Genomic DNA, 19,327 nt, shown 5'->3' with positions numbered 1-19,327 from the left:
GTCAAGAAGTTACCAGGGCTGCAGCACAGTAGTAAGTTCCTTGTCTCTGCATCCGTGAAGGGATGCAGCTGGACATACCAGCTCAAACTAGTAGAATACAACCCTGATCATATGGGGGGCTTCTCAGTGCACACTGGAGCAGGTAAGTTTCTGCCAGGAAGCACAGGGGCAGGTGGAGGTCAGTGAGGGGATGGAACGAGGTGAGCAGAGGAAGGCAATGGGGTGGGGTCAGCAGATTTGGCCTGGGGGGCAGGACTGACAGTGTCAGTGCGCACTGCACCCTATCCTCCTTCCTGGGCCTGATCCGCCAACATGGATTAACTTGGACTTGCGCCAGCAATTTCGCTGCTGCAGGTCCAAGTAGACTCATTGTGCTGGCTGGGGCTTACCCCAGGGCAAGGGGACAAATGTTACCTTACCTTGAGGAGACTTCCAACATACAAAATTCCCCTGCAGGATGCAGCGCAAGCTGCAATGATGCTGCTGCTGCTGCATCAGCACAAGGGCTTTTGTGCTGAATTGGGCTGACAAAAATCACATCTTGTCACTCATTTTCTCTGTTTTCCTGTATCGCTTCTGTGCTCCTCATTCAAACCATGTTTTCGTTTGCTATTTGGAGAGCGAAAGTATGGCACCAGCTTGACCGAGGGCTGCCTGCCTCCCTTTCTCCAATGAAAGATTTCAGCTTCCAAGAGTTTTCAGTAGCCTTGGCAAGAGCCCCACCATTCTCCTGTGAGCCATCATCCCCACTGGCTGTGCAAAAGGCTGCATCAGCTTGATACTGAGATGATTGCTCTGACTAATCAGGCCTCATTGTCGGGGGGGGGGGGGAAATGCCATGGGATACCTCCCTGAAGTGGGTTGCAGAACTTTTCCCCTTTGCCACTGCGGCATCAGGGTCGGATCACTGGTGGTTGAGACAAGTTGCTAAAATCCTCAATTCTACTTCACAGTTCCTTTTTTGGCCATCTACAGTGAGTCTTGCATTGTTCTTGGAAGTGAAAGTTTCATTCTCTTGAATAGTTAAGTTGCATTCTTTGCTCAGCATAATAGGCATTGGGCTGCAGTTCTATACAACCTCTCTTGGAATTGACAACCTCGACCACCAATTGAATACAATGAAATGTATTTCCACGTAAACATGCACAGAATTACTCTGTTCGTTAAGATACATAAAAGATTGTGAAGCAGGAAAAGCTGTGAATTTCTTAAAATACGTACAATACTATTTTACTTCAAAAGAAAGGAATTAAAGTGCTTTCATATGTTCATCGTAAGTCATCCTGTGTGGGACATGAATACTGCGATATTTCCTCCTGCCATACCAGCCAATGAGAACCTTAGTAGCATGCAAAATGTCAGATCATCACAGGGATCCGTTGCCTGGGGAGCTGCCACACAGGCACAAGAATGGCAACCACAAGCCATGTGCACTGGTTCTTAGGCAGGGTGAAGACAGTAACCATGCAATTACTTCACCCCCACTGAAGGGAACACAACCACCTCCATCACTTCTTCCTCCACATTTCTCTCCAACTAAAACAACCAGCTAGCTGCTTTCCCACCAACCAGGGAAGCAAGGGTAAGGAAACAATATCCTCACCTATATCCACACCATGGAGAACTACAATCCTTTATTCCAGGGCTGCTCAAACTAGGGCATTGCAATGCTCCAGACTGAGGGCCCTGGCCTCTGTTCCCTTAAGGGGCGGGGGGGAGGCACTTCCAGTTTTGGGGAGGTGGAGCGCGATTGCTCTGCTTTCACCTTCTAAGCTTCGGGGAGCCCTGTGGAGGACTCCCCTGTGGGCTCCTTGCACCTCCGCAAAGCTGCCACAGGGACTGGTAAGTGCATGCCAGTCCCTGTGCCCCCCCCTTAGCGGCGCAATCCTGGGGATCATGTCGCTGCCTCCCCCTGCACCTGCAAGGACTTACTGAGGCTTCAACTCTCCCAGAGAGTTTGAGAACCACTGCTTTATTCCATCATTGCCTGCTTCTGTTGTAAAGGGAGGGAAAAAGAAAAGTGCTTATCTAATGGTCATTTCTATCTCGTCTGAGAACAAGGCACAGACAAGAACCAGAAAATTGTTTGGAAACAACAAGTGATGCAGACACTTTACAAATATGTCTAGACCCCTAAATAGAAGAGACTCTGTCTTCTTATCCAAATGCAGGAGAGATCTCAGAATTGAGTGGGAGAAGCTTCTTCTTTAGCATGTCTGGTAATGCAAATGGAAGGCTTGGCTTGGCATGTATTTACCTGCCAAAAGCTCAGGACTGAAACTGTTGTGGCACACAGACATTTATTGAAAAGAAAATTATATCCTCTGAATTGCAACAAGCAACTGAATATGGGGGGGGGGGGAGCCAAAAACAGTGTTTTATATAATCAAGAATACAACCTTTGCATAATCAAGGTTAGAAAAATCTTGCACTTCCATCTTTCAAAAAACAAAAACAAACAGAAGTATCATACAGAAGCATCCTAAGCGCCTGTTTCAGGGACTCTCAAGGATAAAGCATGGAACACCAATGTACATACCTGGACAACTGGCAACACTATGGGTTGCATTCTCCTTTGGCTGCATAAGGAGACTTATGAGTACAGAAGTGATTCTGAGTAGGTCTTCATGTGCACAACAAGTTAAGAACATAAGAACATAAGAACAGCCCCACTGGATCAGGCCATAGGCCCATCTAGTCCAGCTTCCTGTATCTCACAGCGGCCCACCAAATGCCCCAGGGAGCACACCAGATAACAAGAGACCTCATCCTGGTGCTCTCCCCTACATCTGGCATTCTGACTTAACCCATTCCTAAAATCAGGAGGTTGCGCATACACATCATGGCTTGTACCCCATAATGGATTTTTCCTCCAGAAACTCATCCAATCCACTTTTAAAGGCGTCTAGGCTAGACGCCAGCACCACATCCTGTGGCAAGGAGTTCCACAGACTGACCACGCGCTGAGTAAAGAAATATTTTCTTTTGTCTGTCCTAACCCGCCCAACACTCAATTTTAGTGGATGTCCCCTGGTTCTGGTATTATGTGAGAGTGTAAAGAGCATCTCCCTATCCACTCTGTCCATCCCCTGCATAATTTTGTATGTCTCAATCATGTCCCCCCTCAAGCGTCTCTTTTCTAGGCTGAAGAGGCCCAAACGCCGTAGCCTTTCCTCATAAGGAAGGTGCCCCAGCCCCGTAATCATCTTAGTCGCTCTCTTTTGCACCTTCTCCATTTCCACTATGTCTTTTTTGAGATGCGGCGACCAGAACTGGACACAATACTCCAGGTGTGGCCTTACCATCGATTTGTACAACGGCATTATAATATTAGCCGTTTTGTTCTCAATACCCTTCCTAATGATCCCAAGCATAGAATTGGCCTTCTTCACTGCCGCCGCACATTGGGTCGACACTTTCATCGACCTGTCCACCACCACCCCAAGATCTCTCTCCTGATCTGTCACAGACAGCTCAGAACCCATCAGCCTATATCTAAAGTTTGGATTTTTTGCCCCAATGTGCATGACTTTACACTTACTGACATTGAAGCGCATCTGCCATTTTGCTGCCCATTCTGCCAGTCTGGAGAGATCCTTCTGGAGCTCCTCACAATCACTTCTGGTCTTTACCACTCGGAAAAGTTTGGTGTCGTCTGCAAACTTAGCCACTTCACTGCTCAACCCTGTCTCCAGGTCATTTATGAAGAGGTTGAAAAGCACCGGTCCCAGGACAGATCCTTGGGGCACACCGCTTTTCACCTCTCTCCATTGTGAAAATTGCCCATTGACACCCACTCTCTGCTTCCTGGCCTCCAACCAGTTCTCAATCCACGAGAGGACCTGTCCTCTAATTCCCTGACTGTGGAGTTTTTTCAGTAGCCTTTGGTGAGGGACCGTGTCAAACGCCTTCTGAATGTCCAGATATATAATGTCCACGGGTTCTCCCGCATCCACATGCCTGTTGACCTTTTCAAAGAATTCTATAAGGTTTGTGAGGCAAGACTTACCCTTACAGAAGCCATGCTGACTCTCCCTCAGCAAGGCCTGTTCGTCTATGTGTTTTGAGATCCTATCTTTGATGAGGCATTCCACCATCTTACCCGGTATGGATGTTAGGCTGACCGGCCTATAGTTTCCCGGGTCCCCCCTCTTTCCCTTTTTAAAAATAGGCGTGACATTTGCTATCCTCCAATCTTCTGGTACCGTGGCCGTTTTGAGGGACAAGTTGCATACCTTAGTCAAGAGATCTGCAACTTCATTCTTCAATTCCTTAATAACCCTTGGGTGTATGCCATCAGGGCCCGGTGACTTATTGATCTTTAATTTATCAATGAGGTCTGAAACATCTTCTCTTTTAACCTCTATCTGACTTAACTCCTCGGTCAGGAGGGGCCGTTCGGGCAGCGGTATCTGCCCGAGGTCTTCTGCCGTGAAGACAGATGCAAAGAACTCATTTAATTTCTCTGCCATCTCTAAGTCTCCTTTTATCTCCCCTTTCCCTCCCTCACCATCCAGAGGGCCAACCGCTTCTCTGGCGGGTTTCCTGCTTCTAACATATTTGAAGAAGCTTTTATTATTCCCCTTAATGTTGCTGGCCATGCGTTCCTCATAGTCTCGCTTGGCCTCCCCTATCACCTTCTTACATTTCTTTTGCCACAGTTTATGTTCCTTTTTATTCTCTTCATTAGGGCAAGACTTCCATTTACGGAAGGAAGCTTCCTTGCCCTTCACAGCCTCTCTAACTTGGCTGGTTAGCCATGCGGGCACTCTCCTGGATTTAGTGGAACCCTTCTTTCTTTGCGGTATACACCTCTGCTGGGCCTCTATTACTGTTGTTTTAAGCAGCCTCCATGCACTCTGGAGAGACTGGACTCTTTTTACCCTCCCTTTCAACCTCCTTCTAACCAGCCTCCTCATTTGAGGGAAGTCCGCCCGTCGGAAGTCAAGGGTTTTTGTTAGAGATTTGCCTGGTATTCTTCCCCCAACGTGCACATCAAAACGGATCGCAGCATGATCACTGTTCCCCAATGGCTCAGTAACGTTTACATCTCTAACCAGGTCCTGCGTACCGCACAAAATTAAATCCAGAGTCACCTGTCCTCTGGTGGGCTCCTTGACTAGCTGATCTAAGCCACAGTCATTTAGCACGTCAAGAAATCCAGTTTCCTTATCGTGACCAGAACACAAATTGACCCAGTCAATATGAGGATAATTGAAGTCCCCCATGATTACAACCCTGTCCTTCCTTGTCACCTCCCTGATCTGTTTCCTCATTTCAAGGTCCCCATCAGATTTCTGGTCTGGAGGACGATAGCACGCCCCCAGTATTACATCGCTGCACAAGCCTGGTAATTTAACCCACAGAGATTCTACGGTGGAGTCGGACCCACCTTCAATCTCTACTTTGCTGGATTCTATCCCTTCCTTAACATAAAGGGCCACCCCACCTCCAACACGCCCCTGCCTGTCCCTCCTGTAGAGTTTATAGCCCGGGATTGCGGTATCCCACTGATTCTCCGCATTCCACCAGGTTTCCGTTATGCCCACTATGTCAATATTTTCCCTTGTCACCAGACATTCCAGTTCTCCCACCTTTGCTCGTAGACTTCGGGCATTTGCATAAAAGCATTTATACACGGAATGCCCCAGGATGGGCTGCTTATTTGCTCCTTTGTCCCCGCATCCTCTCATTGTGCCAAACCGTCTATCACATCCCATCACCCTACCTTTCCCAATTTCTTCTCCTACCCTGCCTTTGTCTTGTTGTTCTCTAACCTCCCCATCCTCATCCCATAGGGATGAGGAGTCCCGAACCGGATGCCCCTCGGCTCCTGTCGGCCTTCCCCCAGGGATCAGTTTAAAAGCTGCTCTGCCACCTTTTTAATGTTATGCGCCAGCAGTCTGGTTCCATTCTGGTTCAAATGGAGCCCGTCCCTCTTGTACAGGCCCCGCTTGTCCCAAAACGTTCCCCAGTGCCTAAAGAATCTAAACCCCTCCTCCCTACACCACCGTCTCATCCACGCATTGAGACCCCTGATCTCCGCCTGCCTAGCTGGCCCTGCGCGTGGAACAGGTAGCACTTCAGTTGTGCAACACTTGTGCAACACTTTCCACATTTTGTTCCACTGATAAGCATACAGCATTAAATTTACTGTGCACTGTCTTCTGCATGTTCCTGAGCAACCCTGAACAATGTGAAATGCTGTCTATCTTTTGTATGTGCTCCTTAAGATACAATCCTATGGGGTGAGTGATATTTTCTGTGAATGCTAATTATAATAAGAATGGGATTCACTCACATTGGTCCTAGAGATCATTTCTGGCATATCGCCTATGGAAATGAGAAGCGATAGAAAGATATGCCTGAAGCAAAAGCATAAAATGAAATCAATAACATTCAAGTCGTCTTCACCACAGAGTTTATTTTAATTGCTCTGCAATCCATTATTATTTAGAAGGCTGGTTATGCAAGTGTTTGGATGTTCTCATAAGATGTGTTGCCATAATTCCTGTTGTTTTGGTTAATGGTTGTTATGATTTAGAGACAAATGGGAAGACTGGTCTAATTCCAACAATTGCTTATGATACGTGCTGTGCTTCATCTCCTTGAACTCCCTTCTATATCCATGTCTTGAGATGAATTTCTGGGACAGAATGATCTGTACTGTTATGTTTGTACAATGACTCTATAACACAGGGATGGCCCAAAACTGACATGTAATCAAATCATGGGATTATCCTTCTATATTTATTTCTGTGGAGTGGGGTGACCCACATAAGGGTGACCATCCCACTCCACAGAAATAAATTTGTATTTGTATTGGCAACCTTCAGTCTCGAAAGACTATGGTATCGCGCTCTGAAAGGTGGTTCTGGCACAGCGTCTAGTGTGGCTGAAATAAATATAGCGGGATAATCCCATGATTTGATTACATGTCAGTTTTGCATTGAACTGGAAGGCAAATATGGGTTTGCAATAATTTCAAGTTAGAGCTTTGACATCTGTGTAAAATAGAAAGAAAAGAACAGAAATCAGAGTGCTGGCTATCGAAAAAAGAAATCCTAGAAAAAGTGAAAATGGCCTGTCTCTCTGTCTCTCTCTCCCCTTGAATAAGAACACAGTAAACTCATCTAATCAAATTAAATTGGAAGACCAATGCCTTGTTCTATTACTTTAGTCCATTAAGTTTAGTTAATTGGGATGAAGCAAGCAGATCTTCACAAATTAAACTGCCATACATTTTAACCAATTAAAATTACCAATTAATATATGGCTTCTTTTATTTAGTTTCATGGACATTTAATTATGATTATTGAAAAGTGCAAAAGACTCTCAGTCATTGCTGATTGTGTGCCAGGAAGCCCTTCTTCATAACGTATTCAAGAAGAATGTACTACAATATTATTGAACCAAACCATTCCATTTTAATTATGATCCACAGTTTTGACTTAAATAACACTTGTTTCTGGTGTCGAGATACTTTTCTATTAAAAAAGGCCATGCGCTTTGCTATTCAAAGTTGTTCTCTGTGCCCGAGGTGAAGTGTTGGCAATGGATTGGAAAATTAATGGAACTCTTGATATCTTTCATTGAAAGATATCAAGGCTAAAACAACGAATAAATACATTTGACTCCTGGCATATATTGTCTTGTATAGTATTTTTCTCAATAAAAATGTAACATGTAAAATATTTTTAACTCTTGCCGCACTAGTGGAATTAAACCGATCTGGAGAAGTGAAGCAAAAATAACACCTTTAATTTCAGTCTACTGCAATTCCATACCCGATGTGCATTCAGTCTGCATGAGGCCTGTTCTCCTGTGGTCTCCAGACTGTGCAAGGATGTGCATGCAATTCTGGCCATTCCCCCTTATATTGGAGTTTTCTTAATTGCATGGGGGTGGTTAATCCAAGCCACTTTTTCCAAGATCGACAGACTGATCCTATTGGGCCTTAGCACTGGCAGAACAGGCATTCCGCCAATGCTAACTGCTGCAAAAGTGCTATAAAGTGCCTTCCAGGAGTGCGCTGCTGGGAAGGCCAGGGCCTTCCCACCCATGTTGTTGGCTCACCTGCCAGAGCAGGTAAGTCAGTGGGAGGGTTGGGGAAAGGATAGAATGGGGTGGGGAGGGGCAAAACTGGGCAGGGATGGGGCATAATGAGGCAGGGAGACTGTGGGAGGGGTGGCTTCAGTAGGCATTGATGTGCAGTGGCGATCCACCAAGTAGGGAAGCACTTGTTCCTACCTCTTTAAGGGGTGGGGAGGAAGGCAGCAACTTGATCCCCAGGATCACTGCCAGGGGAGGAGGGAGTTTGCACTTACTTAAGGGAGTGCCAGCCTCCAGGGGGTGCAGGAAGCCCTGCAGTTGCCTCTGCAATACTCCCCAAGCCTGCAAACAGTAAAAAAAAAAGAGAGAGAGAGAGATTGAAAACCACTTTCAGTTTTTGATCAAAAACAGGAAGTGGTTTTTAATCTTTTTTATTTTACTGTTTTAGAGGCTCAGGGAGCCCTGCAGCAGAGTCTGCAGTGTTCCCCGTACCCCCTGGAGGCTGGCACTCCCCTAGGTAAGTGAAAATACCCCATCCCCTCAGCATCAGTGCAATCCTGGGGATCGCGTTGCTGTCATAGCCCCTACCCCCACACACACTGACAGTGCTCCCAACTCCCTTGCATCAGAACAATGGCATGCACTATCCCCCTTTCCTGCAGCCTCCCCACCCCCTTTCTCTCTTTAGACTTACACTAGTAAAATCACTAGTGCAAGTCTGAGAAGACCCATTGTGGAGCAAGTAGCTTACAGAGGTGTAAGGAGATTTAGGCCCAAATCCTAACCAACTTTCCAGCACTGGCATAGCATGCCAGTGGGGCATGCTGCAGTGGGGCATAGCATGCCAGTGGGGCACAATGGGGCATGTGCTGCATCCTGCAGTTGGCTGGCATTCACGGAGTCCTCCTCAAAGTAAAGGAATGCTTGTTCCCTTACCTTGGAGCTGCATTACCCTTATGTTACTGCTGGAAAGTGGATTAGGATATTGTTCTTAAAGTCCCTTTCATCTCGGAAGCCTCCTGAGCTCGCCCCCCTCGCTGGATACAGTGCACCCATTTTTGGTGCCGCTGCACCAGCTCAAAGCAGAGTTACCCCAGAGTGATGGAAGGGGCCATAAATCTTATGGGCATGCACTTATATAGTAAGTATAGTAAGTACACGCATGCACACACAACCACCATTATAATGAATTAATAAAGTGCATTTTTTATTCAGTTGAGGATTAAAACTGGTGTTACAATCTAGCCCAAATGCATAGGTTGGGAAGTGCATGTTCATGCATTGGCTTCTTATCACTAACGGTCCTTGGAAGAAGGACACCATGGGGCTGTAGGAGGATGGCAGTTGTGAAGTATTACCAAACATTGCGGAATCACCAAGATGCATCCTAAGGGACGTTTTGGAGGGACATGGACACTGGAATCATTAGCTGATTAGATTCTGCAACCAGCTTGCCAATCCGACAGCTTTTAGAGCAGTGGAAAGACAGCAATGGGTACTTATACATGGTATTTCAGGTATGGTAGACAGTACAAACATCAGAACTATTGATATTCTTACAATATAGTTAAAGCTACAGTTAAAGCTACAATGGCTCTTTTTGTACCATTGTATCTGAAGTTGCTAGCATATTTAGCATGCATTAAATTAACCATGCAACAACATGACAGACTGATTCTTAAACAGCCGGGGGGGGGGGGGGAGAGAAAGGGTGACTTTTGGGGACAGAATTTCCAGTAGATTCAAAAATAGGAAACCTGATAAAAGTCACTTACTTTTGGACGGCACAGGCAAATTGGACCGGACCACATTCAGAGAGTCTGCTTGCACACGAAGTAGATAGTTTTTCACAGTTTCATAGTCCAGAGACTTTTTGACAGAGATAACACCTGTTCTGTTATGAATAGCAAACACACCTGAAATGCAGCAAAACAAACAGACAAAAAACAGCTGTCTGGAAATTTTCAGGATATGATGTTTCATTTGATAACACATGGTCTCTGAAATTTTTAGGGCACTTTTTTCTAAGGACTAATCTGGTCTAGAGGGTTGAACCTCCATTTGCCTGAAGATAACATCCAAAGGTCACCAGTTCGAGGCCACCAGCACCATGTGACCTTGAAGCAGCTGACAAGCTGAGCCGAGTTATTCCATCTGCTCTGAGCGTGGGAGGATGGAGGCCAGAATGTGCGGCCAGATCAAGAAAGAAACATCTGATTGTTGTGGTTTCTTGAAAAATAGAACCTTTCAAATTGTAAAAATCCCTACAGGGATTTAAATTGCCTGCCCATGTAAACTGCCTTGAATAAAGTCTGAGGAGAAATCTGAGGACCTAGAAAGGTGGTATAGAAATACCTGTATTATTATTATTATTATTATTACTTTCTAGCAATGGTGCAGCTGCAAAGCAGCCCCGAGGCAAGGGAACAGCTGTTCTCTTACCTTGTGGAGGCCTCCATAACTATCATCCCACCACATCCCAGGATGCAGTGCACACCCCATTGGCATGGCCACACCAGAGGTGGAAAGGTGGGTAGGATCTGGTCCTAAACTAGATGAGATCTTAAAGATCTATGATCAGAGCCCCCATTGCTTTTCAAAGTATCTGTGATCCTCTGAAGCAGACTGGGAGAAAGGCACTGGAGAGGGAACCCATTCCCTTGTGCCACTTTCCCACTGTAAATTCACTCCTCGTGCTACACCCATACTTTCTCTAACAGAGAAAAAAGCTCTGTGTGTGTGTGTGTATGCGCGTGTGTGTGTGTGTTGGGGGGGAGGAAAATTTACCTCATATTTTATACCAACTTAACTGTTATAAACTGGGAACTGAACCTGGGATTCTGAGAATTGTAGTTTGTGGGAGGGATTGAGACTTGTCTATTAGACCTCCCTAATCCCCTTCACAGAACCACAGTTCACAGGATTCCTGGCAAAAACTATAAATAATGCTAAAAGAACAAAGAAAATTGAGTTATATAGTGAGTTACTCTTAAGAAACAAAGTATGACCAAAGAAGAAGAAGACAGTCACAGTTCATTGCTTTGCAAATAGCAGTGTCAAGTTTATTCTGGTTCATTTAGTGGTATTTCTTCTCCACACAACAATATAGTTTATTTATAGATCATATAAGATCACCTGAGACAGTATTACTTACCATCTTCATTTCCTGAAACAATGGAATAGATAATGGTCTGATTCAAGGCAGCCGCAGTGACAACAACAACTTGAGTTCCTTTGGGTGCACTTTCGCTCACAGGAGGGGGCCTGGAGAATTGGACAAAACAGATTGTTCTTCCTCATCTCTCTAATGTCTTACTCAATATATACAGGATTTTCTTCTTATCTAGGAGCCTGAAGAAGAAACTGGAACATACAGTTAGGGTCATAGGGTTCCAATATTTGGCTAGAAAGGAAAAAACTGAGCAGAGAAAGTAAACAACAGTGGACTGATTCAATATTTGTTCAGTGGCATTGTGTGATGCTTAAATTTGCTGCCTGGATCTGAAAGTATTTGAATCCTTTTCTCGCATGGGTCCACTTTATTGTAAGGGAAAGAAGATTCAAATATTCTCACAGTTGCAGAGTCTTCTGAACTATGTAGCAGCGGATCTTGGTGATAACCACAGCACTGACTCAGTACTTCAGACATACCCAAAACACGTTTTATCCACTGGAATAAGAGTTCTAGCATAAAAGGAGATGGAAATATTTGCCAAAAGAAGCAACAATGCAAAAACTAACACATCAGCGAGGACTACTGAGTCATTGCATTAAATGGCATAGGTAACATAATGAAAATTACTGGTTCTTGTTTTTGCTGAACGAAAGCAGAGGTCCAAGAGAGAAATATGTTGGTCAATATTTGCTGGAAGTATCTGTTATGCAAAATGTTGCTGTTGTGATAAATTAAGAAGTCAATGCTTAATACCAAAAGTGCTGCTACCTGCACTTTGAACACAGAGACTTAACAGCAGAATCCTATCCAATTTTCCAGTGCCGGTGCTGCTGTGCCTATGGGGTTTGCACTGCTTCTTGTGTTGAGGGTGCAGTCACAGAGGCCTCCTCAAGGTTTGGAAATGTTTGTTCCCTTACTCCGGGGCTGCATTGCGGTTGCACCGGTGCTGGAAAGTTGGATAGGATTGGACTGTAAGTCATTTGTATTTGTTTAACTGGCTAAAAGCAATGTTGAACTCATCTTCCTTTCCCCCACCATTCTGCATGACATCCCAGACCCTGAGGATTTTATAAATCTTTAATGCCACATCTCCATCTTAATCAGGAGTAGACAAACCCTGGCCCATGGGTCAATTGCGTCCCTCAGGGACCCCCCCCATCCAGCCCTAGGGATGCCCTTCCTCTCTAATGGGCACTCGGCTTGCTGGAGACTTGCTGGTACCCGTGCTGGCCTGACGCACCAGGTCCAGGCACAGTCCTTTCTCCACTGTCTTGAGCTTCCTTTATTCCTACTTTATGTGCCTAGTGGCAAATTTCCACTTTTCTTTTTGTTCTCAGTTTACATACCTGAGTACACAATCAGCAGTCCAAAACTGTTGGCTAGCTTTGCTCACCAATCCAGAATTGTGGCCATCTCCAAGGCAGCCCCTCTCCTCCCCCCTGACCATTTTTTCCCTTTGTTGCACCACAGCAAGAGAGAAAAGTGTGTGTGGGAGGGAAGGGGTCATTAGCCTTCTATGGCCACGGCATATATGGGTATCTTTGAATAACATAACCTTGTCTTATACTTCCCTCTCTTTTTCCAGAGCAGGAGAGGGAAGCGCAAGGAGAGTAGACCCTAAAGAGCTCAACCCCGCACTTTTCTCTCCTGTTCTGGAACAGGCAAGGAATTGTGGACCTGGGCTACACTTGACCAAGGTATCCAAAATGCTATGACAGAGTGTTGGCATAACATTTTCTCCCTATGCTTTCCTTTCTTGTGACAGAGCAGGAGAGGAAAGCCTGCTGCATTTAATGTTCAGGTGTATACAATGGAGGTACCTAGGGCAGAAAATTTCAGAAGCACTGTCTGGGAAACCGTGTTTTAAAAACACTTTTTAAAAAGTGGCACTTACCTATTCTGCATGCATGTATTCAACTATAGTTGCATAACAGAGTACAAAATGTCAGGGTTGGGAACTCAAATCAGTGACTTGGACTTGAGTCGTAAAATTGCATGATTTGGGGTGACTCATGCATGTCAAAGACTCGAGTCAGGGCCCTCCCAACACAGCACTTGTCCCAGGCATGCTGACTCGTCTGGGTGTGCTTGCTTACTGTTTTTGAAGCATAAGAAACCTTGTGGTGCCAGCATTCCAATGGGGTGAGCAGCAGGAAAGTTCCAGTGGAAGTTAATTGAAGGCTTATTTTCAATTGACTAGAGTTGGGGATGGAATCAGGATCAGAACCAAAGTCCTAAAGCCTCCTAATGCCCCTGGCTTGCTATTTACAAAAACTGAAGCAATACACTGGGCCACAATGTGCATTCTGAGTAATGTCTAGTTTGACAGTTAATATTACTGTATACATTTCCAATTGAAAAAAAAGAAAAGGTGTTTGTTACCTAGTTATTGTTAGCTCTCTGCCCATGCTGAGCCAGAGACAAAGCTAACCATTTGGTTTATGGAAAGTTGCAGGCAGCTGAGTCACACTGAGTCAGCAGAATGACTCTGCACCTGAGCCTGCCACACCCTAGTTAAGAGAGCAGGATGCGATTGGGTGCTCAGACTATTAAAACCCCAGTCTGCAGCTCCACCAGTGCAGTAGGTGTTAACCTGAGATACTGCTGTTGGAGACTTTGTTGAACTGTGTTTATGCTGTGATTGACCTTAGACTGACTGACTGTATTGTGTGGATACTGATTTGGATAAGGTAAACTGGACTGTTGTAATCTTTTGTGTATGACCTGGACTGTATCTTGACTATTCTTTGTGAAGAACTCCTTGCTCTAATATACACCAGAAAAGTTAAAGGACTCTGCTGTGTCTGCTCTTTCTTTGCATCTTGCCTTGCTACTGGGACACACCCAAAGTTCCCCTTCACAAACCTTAACAGTTAACAGTGAATTCATTTTACACTACAAGAAGGAACCTGTATCGGGGGATCCTGTATCTGCGATTTCACTTAACTGTGGATGTGGGGTCCTCTGTGCCCCCACCAGAGCCACTAAGGGCTTTCCCCAGCCCTCATAATGCCTTTTAAAAGCTTAAAAATGTCACTTCTGGTTTTATGAAAAAATTAGAAGTGACTTTTTTGGTCAAAATGGCTATTCTGAGCCCCACAGGCAGATGCGCACAGCTGTGGGATTCTGAAGAGCCTCCAGAAGCAAGGGGAGCATAACTCCCCTAGCCTCCAGAGGGTACAGGGTGTACCCAGTATCTACATTTTCAAGTATTCAGGGGGATTCCAGAACCCCCATGGATACCAGGGCACATCTGTATTTAGAAATGCAGCACCATACCATTGATTTGTGACAGACCATCCAGGTACAAACATTTAGACTGGAGTGAGGTGTCAGAATTGATGCAGTAACTTTCATGCAGATGGTCTAATGCTAGTTGTCTTAAATTTGATGCTGGATATTCCAGCAACAAAGTGTTTAATGAGAGGATCAGAATGCTTTCCACTAACACTAAAGAGTGCAAGTGGTATTAATTCTAAGCTCTTTTGGTGTGGTTTGGACTGCATATATAGTGCTGACGTTCAGTCATGATGACAGTCCTAGATTTATGTAATTGAATGCAAACATATTTTAAAAAATCAGAATACTTTCTATTTATAATGAACACATACTGTTTTCTGATTTTCATAAACTGCAGGCTACAGTCCTTCCACATCTGTCTTTCAAAAGCAACAAAGTCTTTTGAAAAATGCAAAACCTTATTTTAAAAAGAACAGATTCTTTTGATGCTAACCTGCTTTTAGCACTTTCTTTTTTTTTAGTAACATCCCTGTAACTTCCATTCTGACATTGCTGAATTCTATGGATGGAGAGATCAATATCAATTAGGAAGCTGCTTTTGTGTTCAATATGGGAGAATCTGAAGCAAGTGGATAGAGAGAGACCCAGATTCATGTTCTTTGTAAACTTCTAGTAATTGCACCTTATTGATTTCACTTCCTTGAGTTAACTAATGCAATCAGGTTCAGAGGACAATGCATCAGTTCAATGAAAACATATTGGTGGCCCTGTAAGAAATTTCTATGGAATACACATAGGTAAATTGGTAAAAAAAAAAAAAAAAACACCAAAAAGGATAAAAGGAGTCAGTAGTTAATCTGTGGCTATTTGTTCTGTACATTTTAGCTTAAATGCCCTTCCTTTTTCTGAAAACCTGCAACACTGAGTGAGAATCCAATTTCCCCTTAGGACAGTATTTCTTCTGAAACTTCTTGAACTTGGTAATTTATTTTAACTTGTGGCTCACCCAAGACCACCACCAATAATTTCTTCACAGCCGTGAAGATTCTGATATGAGACAGCCTGGAACCAGTTACTTAGTGTGCACATGGATTTGTGGTCTAGGGTCTTAATGCAACACTATCATTGGAAGAGGACATCTCTGATCTCCTCCTAAAGCAAAACACAATGGCAGTGCAAGAAAAATAATGCTTCCTGAGCTCCCTTCTTCTCAAATCCAGTTATGATAATAGGATAGCAAGGATACCATCATCTTAATATGTCTAACAGTGCAATCCTATACTTGTCTACTTAGAAGTAAGTTCCATTATCTTCAGTGGGGCTTACTCTGAGAAAAGAGCACATAGGAGTGCAGCCCAAGGCTTCTGGGAACTTAAACCAGAGACTCAGGCACTTTACTCCTTACAGCAGCAAGTCTACTTGTAGAGAGGAAATGTTATTACCCAGATATTCCTTCTGTGGCAGTGCCACTCCTGAACTGGCAGAGATGGTGCTGCTGCTCATCAATCCAGCCGCACTATATGACTTACAAAAAAATAAGAAGAAATGGCTTCCTATATAGAACTCTTACTCTAAGGAATTGTTTGCTTCCTCAATTTTAAGCAATGGGCAGCCCAATCCTGCCCATTGCTGGAGCAGCAGTGCCAAAGTGGCTACCACTCTGGAGCAGGCACTGGCAAGCAGCTGGGGGTCTCCTCAGGAGGAAAGCCCTGCAATAGGGCTTCTCAAGACTGTGCCAGCTGCTTTGCAGGTGCAGACTTGAAAGAGTCCATGTTGGGCCTTCTAGCCCAACACGGAGTTCAAGATATAGCAGAGCAGAGCTCCACTGATCCCATCCCTCTTACCCCCATTCTTCCCACACTCCACCCTCCTCCCTACTCTCCAGAGACTGCACTGCAGTTGAACTTACCCCAGCGGTGACGTGTCCTCCTCCTGCCTGATTCTGCTTGCTCTGGCACCCAATCACCAGCCTGTCCTAACCACACCTAACCTCCCTACCTTTTTTATCCTTGTTTGTATACTATGGAACCTGATCCCACTTAGCATGTTCCTCAGCTCTTGTCTACCGTTGTTAGGCTCAAACTTCCAGGTTTGGCCTCAGAGCACAGACTAAACCTGGCTCCACCCTCCCAAGCAAGAACTACCTGCCTCAGGATCCTGTCCTTCCCAAGAAGTCTGCATGCTCATTTCATAATTTCAGAATTTATTTTGTAGAAATATATATGAAAGTGAGTTTATACCTAAGGGAAAAAAAATACTAAACATGGCACATGTATGCTAATAAGCAAGCTAGAAAGCATTTTCTTATTCGTTTTATAATCTACAGCACTTTAATCTTCATTTTCTTCCCCATGGCAATCGTGTGAGACAGACAATCAAGTTTAGCCGCCCTGGGTCCCGTTAGGGAGAAGGGCGGGATAAAAATAAAGTTTTATTATTATTTTATTATTTAGTGTTTATAAGTCTACTCTAATATTCCAATGCCAAATTTTGCATTAGCTTTAAAAACAGTCAAAGCATGTTTCAGATTTTTAATTCTGGTCTGGATATTAATTGTCAGTCTCTTCACAGGCTGGACTTGGAAAGACGCCAATGAATGAAAATATGAAACTGTTTTATGCTAAGTGCTAATGCATCACATACAGTTATCTATTTGCATTCTAAAATGCCATTATTGTAAATACCTATAAAGTATCCCAATCTATATTGAGACCATGGGAGAAAGGTAGGGCATGTACAACCCATTACCTCTGTGCTGTTTTTGTCCTCCAAATCCACCACCTAAAATCTGCTAAGGGGCCTCTGTAGATGCCACTGTAGCAAATTGGAGCCTATAGGGAATTCTAGGGGGAAATGTTTGGCAAGAAAATGGTGTGGCAATAAAATGTTAAAACACTGCATTCATACTATGGTCTTGGTCTGGGAGACTGGGACAACTGCTTCCATAGAGTACCTAAGTTCCTAATTAGATGATTTGTTTCTTGTCACATCTAGTTTGGCTCTGAGTGAGAGATCATTCATCCACCTTGTCTTTCTCCAGACATTTATTTAGTTGACAGCACTAGAGAAAGAACCAGGGATCTTGTACAAGCAAAGCATATACCACGTCAGTGAACCACTGCAATGAATCTTCCAGACCTAAATCTTCTTTTCTCTTGGTTTAACTTTTTAAAAGCAGAATATTTCCCCCCCCCTTCAATAAAACTGGTCCACTTTGCATCAGTCAGCTCTCTACATCTCCCTGTGTCAATGAAGCACCCTACAATCCACATGTCCATTCTGAAGATTGGAAATCTTAGGTGGAAAAAGAGGGCCTGTCATGATCACTTGGCATCAAACAGGAATTTGAACTCAGGACAAGGGACCACACTGAAGCTAACCACAGGAAAACACTAGATCTTATCCATTCTGTAATCAAGTCTCAGTAAACCACAACTCTTCTAAACAGTCAAGTTCTTCTTGCATTTTAGGATGAGACTCGTTACGTAGTGCAGGTTTGGCATATGAAAGTAAGAATATTACTGACATCTATGTCACAAATTCAGGATGAGAAGAGGCCCTAATATTGGCACAATATATCTGTGCTCCACTATGCACCAGAGCAGGGGTCTCCAAACTTTTTGGCCACAGGGCCACATCAAATTTCTGGCGTGGTGTGGAGGGCCGGAAAAAATTTTTAAATATAAAATTTAAATAAATAAATTAGAGATGGAACATAGATGAGTGAATAAATGAATAAATGGGCTCATTTATTCAACCTCTCTGGCCCTCAGAAGACCCTCCAGATACAATCAGAGCACAGTTCTGGTCATGTTCAGTTGAGTGGGCCAGAGGATTTCAGGGGACAAGAGGTTGGCCGTGGGCCGGAAAGACGCTTGCTGCCGGCCGCATCTGGCTTCCAGGCCGGGGTTTGGAGACCCCTGCACCAGAGCATAAGAGCGCTCTGTTAAAGAGCAGCATGAAGTTCAGCGGACACATTTTCATTTATTGCACTTTACCTTTGCGTGCCTTTGAACCGTGCCATCTCCGTTAAGTGCCTGCAACAGGCTGACCTGTCAGCATTCACTGTTTCCAGAAGCCCTATTTAAATTGGTTTTTCCTCATGCAATAGTTTGAGCAAAGTATGTTCAGTAGGACTGTTTGTCTTTCACTATACCCTCTCCTCGCACTTCTCATATTGGTTCAAGAAGTTTTGACCTTTTCAGTGGTATTTACCTCTAAAAAAAGATGATAAGGGAATTTAGGTATTGTTACAATGAACCACTGACACGGCCTATTATTCTTAAAGTTAAATGTCAAACTTCATTCTGATGAGCTTAATGCCATCAGGTACAATGCACTTGTGTAATTCTAGAAACCATTCAAAATGAAAATCATAAGTTGAATCTATTCTTCAGATCCTTTTTTTTTTTTTAACAAATTCTTTCAAACCCAAGAAACGGAAATGCACTCTTTATTTAAAGAGGGAACATTCTTCTTTAAATGACTCTCCAACAGTTTAGTGTTGTGTGACATAATGGCAAGGATGTACCAAGTAGAGAAAGGTTACAATCTAACTGTATCATAATAAAGTCCAATGCGTATTCCTAAATAAATAACAATGATGGATTAAAGATTATTAGATTAATTAATACATTTATTTGATTTCTTAAAGCAATTTTATTTTGCTAGGGCATGTCTGCAGTTAGGGATTTGTACAATGATCCTTTCCTTTCTTTTGATAATGGTAACAGAAACTTTTTACTTTTTGCTGAAGGTCAGAAGAAAGTCTTCCTTTACTATAGCAGCTGATGCAGAATCTTCCTATGATTACATGCCTCATGTCTTCTTTATTAAATTCCCTCAGGGAGGTGTCTTGAG

At 43.9% G+C, this 19,327-nt stretch overlaps 1 protein-coding gene across 6 annotated transcripts in view; it reads right to left on the bottom strand.

Annotated features, from left to right (window-relative positions):
* The window catches only part of PCDH15 (protocadherin related 15), a 455,608-nt gene that overhangs the window by 90,616 nt on the left and 345,665 nt on the right, over positions 1–19,327 (bottom strand). For all 6 annotated transcript variants that reach the window (XM_066618750.1, XM_066618749.1, XM_066618751.1 and 3 more), the window contains 2 exons: positions 11,207–11,316; positions 9,828–9,968 (listed from right to left, as the gene is read on the bottom strand). In XM_066618750.1, the coding sequence (XP_066474847.1) occupies positions 9,828–9,968; positions 11,207–11,316 (251 nt within the window). The remainder of the gene's footprint in view (positions 1–9,827; positions 9,969–11,206; positions 11,317–19,327) is intronic.

Source organism: Tiliqua scincoides, chromosome 3 (genome assembly GCF_035046505.1).
Source record: "Tiliqua scincoides isolate rTilSci1 chromosome 3, rTilSci1.hap2, whole genome shotgun sequence".
Lineage (NCBI taxonomy): Eukaryota > Metazoa > Chordata > Lepidosauria > Squamata > Scincidae > Tiliqua > Tiliqua scincoides.
The sequence above is the reverse complement of the archived record's forward strand: the minus strand, read 5'-3'. Positions and strand labels throughout refer to the sequence as shown.